This window comes from Pelodiscus sinensis, chromosome 8, assembly GCF_049634645.1.
Source record: "Pelodiscus sinensis isolate JC-2024 chromosome 8, ASM4963464v1, whole genome shotgun sequence".
Classification (NCBI taxonomy): Eukaryota; Metazoa; Chordata; order Testudines; family Trionychidae; genus Pelodiscus; species Pelodiscus sinensis.
Genome location: NC_134718.1, coordinates 16,299,060 through 16,316,770, shown reverse-complemented (window position 1 = coordinate 16,316,770; position 17,711 = coordinate 16,299,060). Strand labels below are relative to the sequence as shown.

General features: G+C 38.9%; 1 protein-coding gene across 2 annotated transcripts in view; it reads right to left on the bottom strand.

Moving 5' to 3' along the window:
• Nucleotides 1-17,711, bottom strand: part of NRG3 (neuregulin 3) — a 906,671-nt gene that overhangs the window by 62,665 nt on the left and 826,295 nt on the right. For both annotated transcript variants that reach the window (XM_006112415.4, XM_075934800.1), the window contains one exon: nt 5,731-5,833. In XM_006112415.4, the coding sequence (XP_006112477.2) occupies nt 5,731-5,833 (103 nt within the window). The remainder of the gene's footprint in view (nt 1-5,730; nt 5,834-17,711) is intronic.

The following is a 17,711-nucleotide window of genomic DNA, read 5'->3' as shown; positions in this document are numbered from 1 at the left end:
AAGATAGTTATGTCGGCATACGCTCCTAGTGCAGATGCAGCTGACACCAACAAAGTTTTTCTGTCAATTTAAAAACAACATCTTCCCCATTAATGTTAGCAACATCAACAGATGCTCTCTTCCATCAAAGCTGCATCTATATGGGGGTTTTGGCAGCATAGTCAGGAGAAGGTTTTCCCACATTGCTGATAGTTGAAGCTAAGTTGACATAATATTTAAATGAATACCATGTCTGTCTAAAGAGCAAGAACCACCCTTCACACCAACAATAGCCTTATGACAACAGCTGACTGTAAGCCCACATTTAGAAGGAGCTAAGTATTTCCAGTAAAGTGCTGAACTGAAATAGAAAACACAGGGGAGGAAATAAGATTTTCTTCCCTTATTGTGTTAAAATTGACATTTCAATGAAAAAGTTCATCGCATTCTACCAATATAGCCCTGAGTGCCCTCTCATACCACTAATTTCCATTAAGATTCCAATTTTATATAGCATACAAATTGATTAACAGACACTACAAACATGTTACAAATGTGAGCATCATGTGCGATACGTCATTTAAACTCGTGGGTACAAGACATTATATACATGGGTTAGAAATGATTTTCCTATACTATAAAAATTTTGGAGACATTGAAAATTTTAGCATCCCAAACAGGATGAAATGTTGATATCTCAACAATTTGAAAAAAACAGATTGGTTCAAGTATAATGTGCTATTTTAACTCGAAATAGTTAATTTCTATTTTGATCTATTTAATGTTTTGTTTACTCTCTATTAATTTAAAGTTTGATATGAATATTGAATTTAACCAAAAATTGAAGTTTTTCATTTTGAAAACATTAAGGCTACGTCTACACTGGCCCCTTTTCCGGAAGGGGCATGTAAATTTCATGAGTCGTAGTAGGGAAATGCGCGGGGGATTTAAATATCCCCCGCGGCATTTAAATAAAAATGTCCGCCGCTTTTTTCCGGCTTTTAAAAGTACTTTGAAGTAGGAATAAGATCCTCCGGAAAAGGGCACTTTTTCCGGAGGATCGGGGCCAGTGTAGACGCTCTTTTCCGGCTTTCTTTTCCCTACTACGACTCATGAAATTTACATGCCCCTTCCGGAAAAGGGGCCAGTGTAGACGTAGCCTAAGGGTGTTCCAATGATTTGGGTTGTTTAAAAAAAAATCAACACAGAATTTTCATGGAAACCAACCCTCTCCTGCAAATTATTTTGATTTAGATGAATCAATATATTCCCACAGACAATTTGATTTCTTACAAGCCAGGATCAAAAGCTACTCACTTGTTGGTGTCTATAACAATCAATAAACCATTTGGTAAACACCTATTTAATTTGATAATTTTTAATAAACTGTTTATAAATATATTCAGATTCTATATTTACATTCATATATAATAACAGCCAAACAGATTACCAAAAGTAGTACAATGTGGTTAAGCTTTTGGATAAAATTATTTTATAATAATAAATACAATAATAAAATCCTAATTTTAAATTTATAATGAGAGAGAAAGAAAAAAATCTGAGGATTTCTTTCTGTGTGGCCACGCTTCTTCACCACAATGTTGTCTAAACATAGATGGATATTTAGCTAAGTTCTTGAAAGATTTAACATTTGGAATAAACTAAACTGGGACTCTAACATTTTATTCACGAATCAAATTGATCTATTATTTCATATTTGCATCCTATTTTATGAATATGGAACCTAGAGTTATATATGGGTTTGTGTATATTAACTTCCAGCATCAAGATGTAAGCTGTATTAGAAACTATAAAAACCAGAAACAGCTGGTCTTGGTTGGTTACTATTTAAAAGTCATTAGACAATTTAAATATTTATTTTGAATTTTTATTTGAAAAGCAAATGGGTCTTATTTTACAGATGTTCTGCTAACAGATGGTAAAAATCGCTGTTATTTCTGCCTTTCAGTAAGAAATGATAATTCAAGTCATCAGTGTCCATACAAATCAAAATGATACAGAATAGTCTAGGTTCTGTTTGCAATAGCCTCCCTCTATGATTAACCCTTAAAATATTTCTGTGATAACCCAATAATGAAGACTTGGTGAATGAGAGTCCTTTAATTCATTTGGCAATATATATTAAAGGTTTTGTTTTTAAATATCTATGTTGAAAATTTACAGAAAAATATAAAATAAGCCTCACAACAGGAACTGTAAAAACTAGTAGTCCTGTGGCACCTTAGGGTACATCTAAACTGCATGGCTATTTCAGGATACTGGAGGTATCCCAAAATAGCTAACCTGCATCTACACAAGCCACCCATTATTCTGAAACATTTTTTTTCGAAATAATGGGCACACTATTTTTCCATCCTGGTAAACCTAATTGAACAAGGGTTAAGGGATGTCTCAAAATAGCACTTTATTTCAAAATTTGGCCCTGTTTGGATGCGCCATCTGCTATTTCGAAATAAGATACTCAATTTCTGTAGCACAAATTGTGTATATTATTTTGAGTTTAGGGTGCTGTGTAGACACACCCTTAGGCTACGTCTAGACTACATGCCTCTAGTGACAGAGGCATGTAGATGAGACTACCAGGCATAGGAAAATGAAACGGTGATTTAAATATTCACCGCTTCATTTAAATTTACATGGCTGCCGTGCTGAGCCGATCAGCTGTTTGTCGGCTCAGCGCGGTAGCCTGGACGCGCGGGTGTCGACATCAAAGGCATTTGTCGACCACCCAGGTATGCCTCCTGGAATGAGGTTTACCCGTGTGGTCGACAAATGCCTTTGATGTCAACACCCGCGCGTCCAGACTACCGCGCTGAGCCGACAAACAGCTGATCGGCTCAGCACGGCAGCCATGTAAATTTAAATGAAGCAGCGATTATTTAAATCGCCGTTTCATTTTCCTATGCCTGGTAGCCTCATCTACATGCCTCTGTCGCCAGAGGCATGTAGTCTAGACGTAGCCTTAGAGACTAACAATATGTATTTGTGGGTAAAACCCATTTCTTCAGATGATCTTGAGGGGAGAAAAAGGGGGAACTATCAGAATTATAACTGTAAAAGAAAGCAGAGGAGGGAAAATTGCCTGTCAATAGTAGTACAAGTGCTAATGAGGTAATTGAGCAGGCTGGAAGTGTCCCATACTTAGCTTTTGTTGTCAATGATGTGTTAAATGTAAGGAAGACTGGTTTTTTTTAATGGACCATCCAGTTGATTTCTTAGCTCAGCCCAAACTGTGTAACAATCAATTTAATGTTTTTGTTCAGGTAAATGTTATTTTTGCTAGCACTGTCAGAGCTTTTCTGAGACACAAGGTGGCTGACACAGCATCTTTCATAGGACCTATTTGAAAGAGATAAGCTACTGAACTTCACACAGCTCTTTTTCAGGTAAGGTCAGAGATTCTCTTTTAGGGAAATTTTAATTTTTTGGACATGATTTATTTATAACTAAATATTAACGTACACATAATGATACGTGTGGGTCGGGCAATGCAGGGGAGGGATACGCAGCCTGTGCTGTGGCTGGGAACTAATCTTTCAGAGGAGAGCATCCCTAGGTTTACCACTGAGGCAAAGCTGACAGTGTGACTGAGCCAGGCTATTAGGGAGCCAGGAACAGTGGTGAGGAATCAGGTGATGACTGCCTTCATGAAGATGGCCCTGTGGCTACAGTGGATTCTCCAGAATATGCTGGTTTTGGAAGAAGGGGTCAAATTCAGGATGTTTCCTGCCATCAAGGGAAGAGTTTGGACAATACTCTGTCAAGACTCAAAAACATATAGGGTTCCATCCAGCTTCTTCTCTGCCTGTGCCCAGATCTAGCCATTTCCACACATCCCATAATATTTCCAAACAAGGCCTGCCTCCTTCAGAGCTGTGGGTAACCCCACTCCACCACCTGTCAGTGTGACTATCTGTGTGGGACCACATCACAGATTTCCAAGGAGCAAAAAAGAGGAGAATAGTTGAGGAATTTAAATTTTGATATAGTGTAATAGTGCTAGATGCCTTTGGGGAATTAGGAATAGCACCCTTGCTGGTGAGTTTGGTTGATTTATATGGTGTGTAAGGCCTCTGGGAAAAGGAAATGTAGGCAACCCACCATTTACATAGGGCATATGTCAACAACAAAAACCTCAAAAAATGAGGTTTACAGGATATTTTAAAAAGGCTTCTCTTTTTGAAAGAACCACATCTAGACTGCTGTTTCTCTTTCGAAATAGCATTTTTCAAAAATAATGCTGTGATGCAATTATGCAAATTCAAATCCCGGGAAATTCAAATCCCGGCTTCATTTGCAATTTTGATATGTCTAATTTACATCCCTCTTTTTAAAGAGGGATGTAGATTAGACGTACTCTAAAAGTCTCAGAGGGGTAGCCATGTTAATCTGTAACTTTAAAAAAAAACAAAAACAAATGGCCCTGTAGTACCTTAGAGAATGACGAAAAAAATATATAGTATCTCAAACTTTTGTGGGCACATCCCACTTCCTCAGATGAGTAGAGTAAGAGGCACAGAGCGGTACAGAAATCCAAAATTTTAAGGAAAAAGAGAGGAGAGGGGGAGGAGAAAGGAGAAAAAAACCCTGTCAGTCATAATGCCCGTGCTAAATGAGGCTATAATAGACAGGTTTTTTTTCCCCCTTTCTCCTCCTCTTCTCCCACTCTAACCATCTGAGCAACACTACTTCAAGACTCTGGGATCAAGGATTACTTCAGAAGAGCAAAGGTTGTAAAACTAGGGTGAACAGACTTCAGTAAAATATGAACCAATCTCAGCCTTCACCTGAAACTCAAACCAAAGCTTTCTTGAGGATTAAAAAACCTCTTTTATTAAATTTGCTATTTTTTCCTATCTTTATACAGTGCCTGTGCACTTCCTGATTTCATCTGAAAATAGAAATGACAAAACATCATAAAAGGAGGCAGTTTTGATAAGATTTTCCACTGAGTTTTGCAAACACAAGAGGTTTGAATAAGCATCCAGGTACCTGCTCTGAGGTGGTTACAACTTAAATTAGACACATACTTCAACAAACAATATTAAAAGATAATGGTCAATAGGGAGAAGAGAAAAATGGTTAAACAATGGAGAGTACAGCTATTTGGAAACATTTTATTACAAGGGATGGACTTCATATAGACTGCTTTCATATATTTCTTGCTTGTTACTGGGGTATTCATGTAAGTAAAATATTCACAAATTATTCTCCATAGAAAGCTAGAGAGCTATCAACACTTGCTGGTGGGCTGGATATTTTGATGTTCCTTGTTTCCAGTGGACAGCAGCGGAGTGAAGAGGGGCAGGGAGAGATGAAATAAACCGCAACAGGAGACAGTGTGATTAACCTTTTTTTCCCTCCAAAAGGACAAAACATTTATTGCTCTATAATATTGCACTGAATTTACATTTGTGTAACTGAAATCAGAACATGCCTATAAATATCTTACAACTAAGAGACACAAGAGAACTTCAAGGAAAAGGGCATTTCCAGCTACTTCAAGAGAAACAACTGTCTTTTAGTGATATCAGAAAAAAGAACACGTAGTACTTGTAAAGTCTAATTTTGTATAAAGACTCGCGCACAGGGCCTTCTGAGATCACTATGAAGAGACCTGCTGTTTAGACGCTTTTTAGAGACGTTACTGGTTTATAACATGCTGGAAAGCCATGAAACAGGACAGACTAGACAACAATGGAGAGTTGAATGCTAGATGAAGGCTCTTACTTTGTTTTGAAGTAGAACGCAGCACACAGCATGCCCACTATGACTATGCCAAAGACGATACAGGAAATAGACAGCACCTGGCGTTGGTACACCTCTTCACTCTCTGTGGATGGTAAAATGGAGAAAAAATGGTTGTTGATACGTTATTATTTTAACAAATAACACACAAATGAGAGAGATTTTTGAGTTTTTGTTCAGGTAAACACTCAACAGTTTTGATGCTCCCCTGAATCTGTTGTCAGGAAAACAATTAAGTTTCACTTGGCTCACTAGAATTCAAGCCTTTTCCTAACCAAAAAATGAAGTTCAGTTTTGCTTTGACTAAGTTACTACTTAGTGGGTTGGACCTCCTAAAACTGGGAGTCCGTCATCCGGCAACATCTACGGTCTAATAGAACCACGGGTGTTCCTGGACCAGGTAGTTCTGGCTGGGAGTCCCCGATAGTGGGGCTAGGGCCAGGGCAGTCTGGACTCCAGGGGCCACAGCAGCGTGGCAGCCCGGCGGGGGCGGAGGGGTGGCTGGGGCTGGCAGCAGGGAGGGAAGGTGGTCTGAGGAGCTGATAGCAGGGGACCTCCTCTGGTCCCTCAAATTCGCTGAGTCAGATCTCTAGGGCGCTGGGCCAGAGAGGTCCAACCTGTACTATGTTTTGTTCTCCATGCCACACCCTGGATTCCAAGCTGACAAACAACATAAAACACTGAGTGATTCACAGTACTATTAAAAAAAATCAGTAGAGTTGCATGAAATCCAAAGACTGCTATGCTACATGGCACAGGTCATTACTTTCATGGAAGCTTCTAAAAGTAATTTACTTGGTAAACGTCACCATCTTCTAATTAATTTGAAAGCAGAAGCTGAATGAAAATAATAATAATAAAAAAACAAGAAAAACTAGGGAAAAAACCCACAAAGATGTATGTGTGGAGACATCAGCTAGTTAATACACAACCGGAGCAACACATATTGAGTTTGGTCAATATCTCCTTAAAAACAAGGCCTCTCCCACCCCCAGCTTTCCTCTTCCCGGTTGTAAGGTGACAATCAGTTCGGTTCGTATCATTCTCCCTTAACATATCATAGGAGGAGATACAGGCACAAGGAGTGCACTATTCAGACATACCCTATTATATAGTAGGTCTGCACATTTAATAAAATCTTATAAATAATATCATCTGATATGGCTGTCACAGAAACCGATCTAAGTCGAATTTTGAGTCATGGTTCAACTTCACATTTCTTTTCACCTTTACTTTGCAAGTATCTTTTTAGTGCTCAGAAGTCTGTGAAACTGGGTTCTAGGTTCTAATACACAACATACACAACACACAAAAATTCTAGTTTCATAGCTGTTTTTCTTGTGACTTTTTGAAATACAGGAATCATAACAACATTAGGCACTCTCTGCTGTCCTGTGATACTAATCTTGTTTGCCATGAATGTGATAATCTTAAAATATTCACCAAGAACATTTCTGTTTCTTTTGCTACTCGTTTTGGAAATGCTGTGTTTCATCTGGCTGTAGTATATTATTGGTTCTGAATTTTTGTGAAAGGATTTATATAACACTTCTCTCCAAGGAAAAGGCATCCCAGGGACAAACAGTATTACTCTGCTGAAATAACTAAGGGCATTGCTACGCAGCAGGGCTAAAGCTGAAATAAGCTATACAACTTGAGCTTCATCAATTGCATAGCTTAAATAGAAATAGCCTAGTTCAGCTTTTGGCGCTGTCTACACAGCAGGAAGTCTGAGAAAAAACTCTCTTCCTCTGACTTTCCTTACTCCTTGTAAAATGAGGGTTACAGGAGTTGGAGTAAGATGTCCTCCAGTTCGACATTATTTCAACATTATGTCGAAATAACTGCTTGTAGTGTAGACACAGACTATCTTATTTCAGAATAACCTTAGTTATTCTGAAAAAAAAAAAAAAAAACGCTGCTGGGTAGATGTAGCCTAAGTGAAGATCTTTACTGTTTAAGACCTTTGCATAGTAAACTTAATCCTTGTCACTAGATCCTACTCATGCTAATCAATACTTTCTTTTTGGTGTTGCTATTTGCTTTGTACAGTATGTATGTATTTATAGAACTGCTCATTGATTAGTGCAACTGCATATTCTCAGCAACTTTTCTTTTGGGTACATTCATTAACTCTTTGTTCAAGTACCTCAACTCATGTATCTAATGTCTTAAAATATTTAGTAATATTCCATTCTCTGTCATACACCCTTGTTCTTAATACCCTTTTTATTGATATTGAGTTAGTCTGCATTTCTTTATGAGCCTTATTTGTTGTCTTGATTGAACTTCATCGTCATCCACAGCAGGAATATCACAGCCATCATCCATTCAGGCTCAGTATTAAATGGAATTCCCATAAGGACCCACTAAATCCCTTCCTTAATCTGCTGGGTGGATTAAGGTTGAATAATACAAAGCACAATTCCACTCCCACAGAAAAGAAACAAGCTGAAACAAAGAGTGAATGAACAAAAACTGAAAACACCTAATCCCTTAAATAGGAACAGGCTCGTAGAACCTTTGTACATACAATTCTACCAGGGTCATCCTTAAAAGCATATTGGTTGTCTCAAAGTACTTATCTTCATTTTATCAGTATTTCCCATAGTAAGTTTATGAAATGATGTATTAATATACAAGAGGCAACATGATCTAGTGGATAGAAAACGAGACCAAGAATCAGAGCTTCAAGCTTAAGTTCTTGGTCTTCTATGTGATTGGGGACAAGTCCCCTCATTTCAGTTTCCTTTCCTATCCCCATGATGTCATTTTAGGTGGTAGTTCTCTCTTCATCCAAAAAAGTTTCAATTATTATTTTCTTCAATTTAAAAATCAGGTTTTGTCATTTTTTTGCTTCTACAATTTTTGAAATAAAAACAAGAAAAATAGGAAATTTTTCATTTCAAAATTATGACATAACTCCTCTCTTTCACCATTTTGAATTAAAATGATTTTTGTAGGGAAAACAATACTTTACAGCTCTAATTATTATGTGTTTTCACTGTTGTCTGGGAGAATAAGGCCACAGTCAAGGCTGAGGTCTCTAGGGGTATGTCTAAACTACATGACTCTGTTAACAGAGCCATGTAAACTAGTTTACCCGACATAGTCAATGAAGCAGGGATTTAAATAATCCCCGCTTCATTAAAATAAAAATGGCCGCTGGGCTGTGCCGACAATCAGCTGATCCTGCACGGCGCAGCAGTCTAGACGCGGATTGGTCGACAAGGGAAGCCTTTGTCGATCGCTCCTCTAAACCTCGTTTCATGAGGCATAAGGGAGCAGTCGACAAAGGCTTCCCTTGTCAATCAATCCACGTCTAGACTGCCGCTCTGTGCCGGATCAGCTGATTGTCGGCACAGCCCAGCGGTCATTTTTATTTTAATGAAGCGGGGATTATTTAAATCCCAGCTTCATTGACTATGTCGAGTAAACTAGTTTACATGGCTCTGTCGACAGAGCCATGTAGTCTAGACATACCCTAGGTGCTACTATTATGCAAATATAGACAGGCACATACGTTAAACTATGCCAATGTAGTACTGGAAGACCTTCCATATAAAATCTATATCAACAACTAAGTCCCCAGTAATTTTCATGGAATTTCTGCTAAACTTTTCCTTGTTTGTGGTAGAAATTCTTCCTGCAGCCGAGGTTTCCTTTCATTTTTTTTAGGGGAATGTATTTATGTTTTGAGTGTCCTTCTGAATCCTAATGACTTAACCAACTAAACAGTGAGTATTTACAGAAGGTGCAAATTGTTCTTATCAGCTTCTTGTAACTTGAACATTCTAATTCACTTTTTTTCCTTCCTTCCTCCACCCCTTCTCTTATTTATTCTTGGATCTGGACTTTTAATGCTCCATAAAGAGTGTCACAAGGAGGAGGGTGACAAATTGTTCTCCTTGGCCTCTCAGGAGAGGACAAGAAGCAATGGGCTTAAACTGCAGCAAGAGAGGTTTAGGTTGGACATTTGGAAAAATTTTCTACCTGCCAGGGTGGTTAAACACTGGAATAAATTGCCTAGAGATATTGTGGAATCTCCATCACTGGAGTTATTTAAGAGCAAATTGGACAGACATCCATCTCAGATGGTGTATACAGTGCTTGGTCCTACCTTGAGGGCAGGGGACTGGACTTGAAGACCTCTCGAGGTCCCTTCCAGTTCTAGTGTTCTATGATTCATCTGAAGCAGTGGGTTGTACCATGAAAGCTCATGATACTATCTACATGTTTTGTTAGTCTTTAAGGTGCTACTAGATTATTCGTTGCTTTTTAAGTTATTCTTAAAATGGAAGGGCCTTTTCAAAGAGGAAGGCTTTGCAACATTTCCTAAAGATAGCAGGACACTGGATCCCTCTGAGTCTTCTGAAAGATTGTTCCATAGGTTGACCCCTCATATTTGAAACTTCTGTGTCCGCAGCTCAGACTTGCTATCTTCTGAGCTCTGTGATCTACATTGCCCCAGACATACACAGCACTGATGGTAGTTTATAAATTGAAATTCTACCTTTAATATAGCTGGGGATTGATCTATGTATTATTAACAAACCATAATAAATATACTCTGAGATTACCTTATTTGAAGATGCAAAATAGATGGCATCTATTGTATTTCCTTCTTACTGCTCTTTTACCAAATAATTCATCTCAGTTTAAAGTGTGACTGAAAATACGTTGCTTCCCTCTGAGTTTCCATATTTACGCACCTTGTTAAATAAATCAATATAATTATATTCTTAAAATAAATATTCTAGGTAGTTGCCACATCATCTAGTTAACAAACAAGAAAAGATTCATGAGCTATAAAGCAACATTTCAAGCAATATAAATATTTCTGCTAAAGAAACAGAATATGTCCATTTAGAGCTCAGATACTGTCTTCAAAGAGTATTCCAAAATACTCTAGAAAATGCACACTCACAGGAATGAAATAGGAAAATATTGTGATTCAAAGCCATTTGTTTAATGAAAAGTGTGGAAAGAAGGAATTTCCTAAAATGTAACAACCAGACAAAAATCATTGAGAACTATGGACACTTCGGTCCTGGAGACCAAATCCTGCTGCCCATGTGAAACACTAAATTAATCTCTATGTTTTTATGCTATCTATTCTTTCTTTCTTTAATTGCCAGAGTATATATATATCTCTCATACCTCACTCACCCTCTGACACCTTTTCCCACTCAGTCTGACTTTAAACTGCTCACAAGACTACTGATCTCTAGTGAACTAATTCCTTATGTTACTATGCCATCAGATGCAAAATGATTGCCCAAGATCCATAAAAGTAACTCTTCCAACACTCACTAGTCTGCCATGTAGTCACATTTCATCTTATCTGGTACTGAATAAAATGCATACAACTTAATGCATATACTTTCGAATGTAATCTTGTCCCTGAGTTTCTTCTACCATATTAAACTCACTCTTAAAGATTCTGATTGAAACCTACACATGGACTTACCTTTATGCTCTATGAATAGGCTCATTGATTTCATTTAGGCTACTGAGTATGTGCAAACAGAGCATGTGCATACGTCTTTGCAGGAGCAGACTCAGACTGACAATCTATTTTTCTCTAAATTGCCAGTTCCGAAAATATTGTTTCTGTCATATAAATGAGACACATGCCTTTATATACTAGTAAATTGTAATGAAAAGGGAGAACACTGTTGCAAAGCTTCAGAGAACATCAGACATGATATTAACCATGTGAATGGGACATAGATGTAGTGTGACTCATTCAGTTACAATGGATTGCATTGCATTTGTAAGTAATTAAAAAAAACAGGGACAATGCTGCCCATGACAGTGAGATGCTCTTACTCTCTTGCAAGTTTAGGAACTTTATTGAATATCTTTGGAAAACATTCCACAAAACCACAATGGAGAACGACATTGTGCATATGAGCTGCTAAAATTATAGAAAAACAATAACTCATCAAACTATTCCCTTTGCAATTCCTATGTCAATGAATATCAAATCAGCCCACCAACATCCAATGGAGCAAAGAACTTAAAAAAAAAGAAGAACTAAAAAATAAACATGTTTTATTCATTCATTTTTAAATAAAATATGTTAGGTAGTATTTTCTTAAAATCTGGTCTTTAAACATATGTGTATATTTATATTCATACTGTACTTTCTCTTAGAAGTAGTAAAGCTTAAGTAATCCTTTATCTTCCTTGCTCTCATCCTCAACAGACATGCTGGGGTTTGCTGAAGATAACGGCATGCTTTATGATACATTTTAAAAAATTTAAAAGGCCTGTATCTTCTCATGGGTATGTCTGACACACACTTGAAATCCACGTGTTTTTTTCTCACATAAGTGCCAAAGCAAACTATGTTAAAATAATTCTGTGCTTTAGTCTTCACCACACTCATGTCAGGAAATTCAGAACTCATTCTAGCTTCACTCCTAAGAATTGGGACTCAGAACAGAAGAGGCAGCATGGCATAGCAGCCAACCCACAAGGAAGTCTATATTGTATTAATCTATTGTGGGCATGCAGAGTTGGGAGTACGGTGCAGGCAGTCTGTCTTCTCTTCTCTGTGTAAACTCTACAGACAATTGCAGGCCTCGTACTTAGGCAAGAGTAGGGGAGTTCCATCTAGTGTAGTTTTGCTTGGACAGAAATGGCCTGCAATGGGGTCCTTGCATCTGGAAGAATAAGTGGGTGAATACAATAACTCTTGAGCACTCTCAACATAGTGCTGGAGAACTGTGCGCTTCCTTTGGAACAAGCCGTCTCTGCACTGACCCCTGCAATGGTGAGGGACCACATCCCCCTCGGTATGGGCCAATGTGAAAATGTCAAAGCCTGAACCCGAATCTTTAAGATGAAATATGTTGGGTCCACTATATATAATCATTGTATCATGCTAATGTCCACAGACATTGTGTTTGACAACCAATACTTCACAATAATGAGACCATATAATTAGGTAGAGTGGCCTCTACCTAGCATAGGAAAGAGACAGTATTGTATGTATGGAAAACATTGAAAAGAACAGTTGAGTGTTTTACCTTCACTTTTGGCATGAATTTTTGAGTGCAAAATTTCACAACACCACTGTTGCATTATAACTCGTTTTTACATTCAGTACTGAATAGGACTACAAATTAAATATGGCAGAAAGTCATCATAATGGAAAAATAATGCAAAGCTATACACTTTCTTTAAAGTCTTAGCTTCTCAGCTATTCCAGGTATAGTCTTGTGAGCTGCAAAATGATGTTCTGGGCATGGCTGTACCACAAAGTATACATCTATTAAATTATTTCTATCGAATTCACCTCCTAAACAATTTCTGCTTTTATCATCCTACATTTAAAAGGGGAAGAAGGGGAGAAACAGACAACATTAATTTACAGAAAAACCTCAGAGTTCCGAACACTAGCGTTATAGACTGACCAGTCGACCACATACCTCAGCGGGAATTGGAAGTGCACAATCAGGCAGCAGGAGAGATTTTAAAAAGCAATATGGCGATACAGTACTATGTTAAATGTAAACTACTGGGGGGAAAAAAGGAAAGCAGCATTTTTCTTCTGCGTAGTAAATTTTCAAAGCTATATTAAGGCTCTCTCCAGTTAAATTTTTTTGAAAGAACGGCTATACTGTTTTGTTCGGAGTTACAAATAACCACCACGTTTGAGGTGTCTGTAACCCTGAGGTTCCATTGCATTTCAGAATATATAGGTAGGTTAAAAGCAGAAATGCTAACAGTCTCAGCAGTACCACAATGGCAAGAGCAGCTGCTTCCTGTAACACGATATTTTGATTTTCCCTTTTTAAATACCAATATTGTAATTCTGAAGCTAAATTGATTTTAAATTTGGTTTCTTCTAAACTAATCATTTCCTTTGGTCGCAGGGCAAGTTTAGAATTTGTGTCAGGAATAATCAGCACTCAAATCTAACTATCATTATAAGCCTTAATTAGGTAGTTTCAATGTAATAAATTCATTAAATCTTAGATCGGAAATAGCTTCATAGACAGTTAATGGGATCAAGGGGTGACTCGTTCTCTACAGAAAAAGGGCTGATATTACTGATTAGGAGTTTTCATGTATTGACATTCCACCATCAAGACAACTTGATTGCATTATCAGCCTTCTCCATTCGCATTCCATTTTAGCTAAGAGCGATAATGTCATTTGCTTATCAGTGAAATTCATTATCTAAGTCCCATCAGGCTTGTGTTATTGTGTTATTTGCCTCAATGGAAAAATTCAATCTTATCATTGTTTATCATGCAGGTTCCATGTACCAACAAACTCCTGCCAATACTCATATACATGGTCTCGTCCTATTAAATGACTTTCTTGAGCTGCAATAACAGTAAGAATTCAGTTAGGAGACATCAATTGTGCACATGTGTGTGTAAGAAAGAAAGAAAGAAAGAAAGAAAGAAAGAAAGAAAGAAAGAAAGAAAGAAAGAAAGAAAGAAAGAAAGAAAGAAAGAAAGAAAGAAAGAAAGAAAGAAAGAAAGAAAGAAAGGAGAGATTTTCCACACAATCTAGGCCCTATTTTTAATGTACTTAAATGTGATGTGAATTACAAAATAATCTGAATAAAAAAGGGCAGCTAACTTCCAAACAGGTCTGCTGCCTGTGAGAAGATAAATTACTGGAAGAGACTAACCATATCCACAGCTACAGAGCTTTTTTTCCGCCAATGCACACAGTGTTCTGAATGAGCCAGAAACTGAGATGATAAACTGATTCCGGAAACCTGATATACTAAGAGTTACAGATCTGGCAAATCACCTATATTTCTGTCTGCTGTAAGACACTGGGAGTCATTCTGATTTCTTTTTCTTAAAGCTCCATCAAGGACTGGTACTAAGATTGCAACAGAAAATATGTGCTGCCCTCTGGAACTCCTGCTTTATATGCATGGAAATAATTAGTTATATTAGCATTAGATGGGGTGTTGGCCACTGTTAGCAGACAGGATATTGGGTTAGATGAACCTTTGGTCTTACCGAGTATGGCTGCTTTTATGATGTTAAATCAGTTTCCACAGCATGCAACATGTCAACCAGCCGGCTAGCACTTCAACAGGATGCATGCTGCTAGGCCTGCCGACGGGGGTGCTGGGGCAAAGGGGCAGTTGTCTCGGAGCCTGGTGATAGAAAGGGACTCAGAGCTCCTGGCTACCACTGCAGCGAGTGTCCCAGGCCCTTAAATCAAGGAAGGGCTCCTCTTAGGGCTGCGTGGGGAGGCGGAGGTGCCGCATGTTCCAGGTGGCTCTGAGGGCGGGGCGGAGGGCAAGGGATGGTGCTCCATGGTCCTGGGCCCTTGGCCTTGCCCAAAGCACCACCCCTTCTGAGACATGGAGCTGTCCCCCCACACCTTGCCTGGGGGGCCCGTGGAGGGTGTTGGCTCCCGCAAGTGATGCCTTTTGTGTGCCATTATTGACCATTGTTATCCAGAGACTGTGAAAATATCTGAAACGGTTTTGGCAGGAACTTCCACAATATTTTCACACGAACTGAATTTTCAAGGTCTCACACAACTCTCATTGAGAGAGAATGTACTGGATTCCCTCAGACATACCCATATATTAGGATCTACTTGGAATGTAGATGTACAACACTTCATGAAAGCTGCTCTTCACAAAGAACTCCATCTGCGTGTGTGTGTGTGTGTGCGTACACACACACACACACATACACACACATTATCAACTTTCATTACATTATTCTTCTGATTATGATTTCTTTTCCTTAAAGCCCCACTTGCTGAAGTCATGGGCACATATCACAATCTGCTTATATTGAAAAAAGGGGGGAAGAAGGGGTAAAATTTATAGTCTGTATGGTTATGAAGATATGTTTGAAAACATGAACCTTAAAGGCTCAAAAAACCAAAATGTAAATACAAACAAATCAACTTTTATTTGGAGTTTCATAATTTTAAGTCAAATTTCATGTACCCTGGAAGATTAACTCATGATTTTTTGAATGGCAGTGGTTGGCAGTAGCCTATATAGACACACAGATGATTTGCCTGATCTGTCAACCCTTTCAAACGGAGCTTTCTTCAAAGACAGAGCATCATCACTTGTTCTCTGTTCAGAATGCTCTAAAATCCAAAGGTCTGTATGTTTCCTGCATAGGAAAACCATGCTTTTTACGCTTCCACTGAAATTATGAATCAACCAGCCCTTTACTCCCCTCCAACCCACTCCTTTTTCTGTCCGTCTCTCAGCAGCTTTTTTTCCTTCTTGCTATCTCTATTCCATCCTACCTCTTTCATTTTTATTTTATCTTTTTTGTGCTCTTCTGGGTTTTTTTCATTGCACATCCATTTCCCTTTTATCTTCCTGCCATTGTCCTAATCCTCTGGGAGAGATGTTCAAAGGCACAAATGGCAGTTAGGTGCCAAACATCCACAAAGATAAAGCAAATTAGGTGCCCAATTACTATTTGTGTTTGTGGAAATCTTCATTTTTAACCTCTTCTTTCCCCCTTTCTGGCCAGGACCACAACATAAAGATTTACAATAGAGAAACTTAACTTGCAATATTAATGTTTCTACTGTACTAGACTGAGATTTAGTTGTACCAGTCACTCTCTGAAAACTCCATACGCAAAGGCTCAGCTGGGCTTCCATCCTGCATTGCTCCGCTCTGCTGCTATGGTGATATTTGAACACGTAGTGAGAAAGCCATTTAGGCACATTTACTGACTCATGCAGATGCGCTTCAGTTCCTGCGTGTGTTATTGCTGAATAGATTGTGATTGTTTTATTTACCTACGTAAGGTCTACTCCAGATCCTGTTGAAGTCAATGGCATTCTTTGCGGCACCTTCAACGGGTTTTGGATCAGATACCCAATCATTACATTCTTAGTATTTCTAAAAATCACTGTTTAAAAGTGTTCTGTGACTCCTTTGTCACACAAAAGCTACTAATGGCACACTCCTTTTGATCTGAAACCCTTTTATCTCTACTTTCACATTATGTGAATCGCTCCCTTGTAGCTCACACTGGTGGACGAGGCAGGGATTCTGGTAATGTGGAGATTTGGCTAACAAACCAGAGACCTCCTTAGCCAAGAGTCTGAGGCGGCAGCAGAGAATGAGCCCCTGGCTTTAGGGGAGGCCACCCGGTCACTACGTGGCTCCTGTAGCATTTCACTGATCCCTCTGCAGTCCCAATGCTATGAAAGTGAGTGAGCGGGGCTGTAATGGAGGAGCTGCAGAGGGGACACTGAGCAGCTGCAGGGGCAGTGACACTCAGTCCCCACAGGTCCAAGGGGGGAAAGGGAGGCTGTGGTACTGCAAAGCAGAGCAGAGACCCTTAGCCAAGACTGTGAGGATGAGGTGGGCCCCAGCTACAGGGGAGGCCTTCCCACTCCCGAAGGGCTGCTGCTCTCTCTATTATCTGAACTCCTGACTACTCAAATAAAATCTGTGTCCTCCTTGATATCTGGATGATCAGGAGAATACTGTATGCATAAAAATAAACCTATTTATTTTGACACATGAGGTTTGGTATGTATGTGACTATTGCCTTAACTGGTGGTGCTTGTTTTGTGATTGTGAGCCCCATGACAGGAATCAGACCAGATGACACCTGGCATACCACTGCCTGTGTTGCCATTTTGGTATCTGGTTTTATTTCCAAATGTCACAATACATAGTACACTCCAAATTGGGCCACTGCAAGTTGTCACAGAATATGTTAATAGAAATGCATGAATATATCTTATGGAAGTGTCAGGGCTGATCCCCACTCTGGCACTCTGAGTGCAGAAGATAGGGGACCACGAAGACTTTGAATGTACCTTGCCACTACAGGCACTGGTTACAAAAACTTCCCCCAGAATCACAAATGCACAGATTTTGGGGGGAAGAGGGAGTTTGCTGCCACCATCAAGAGATTTTTTTTATCTCTAAAACTGGGGATGAACACTTGAATTCTCCCCCAGAGGCACCCCAA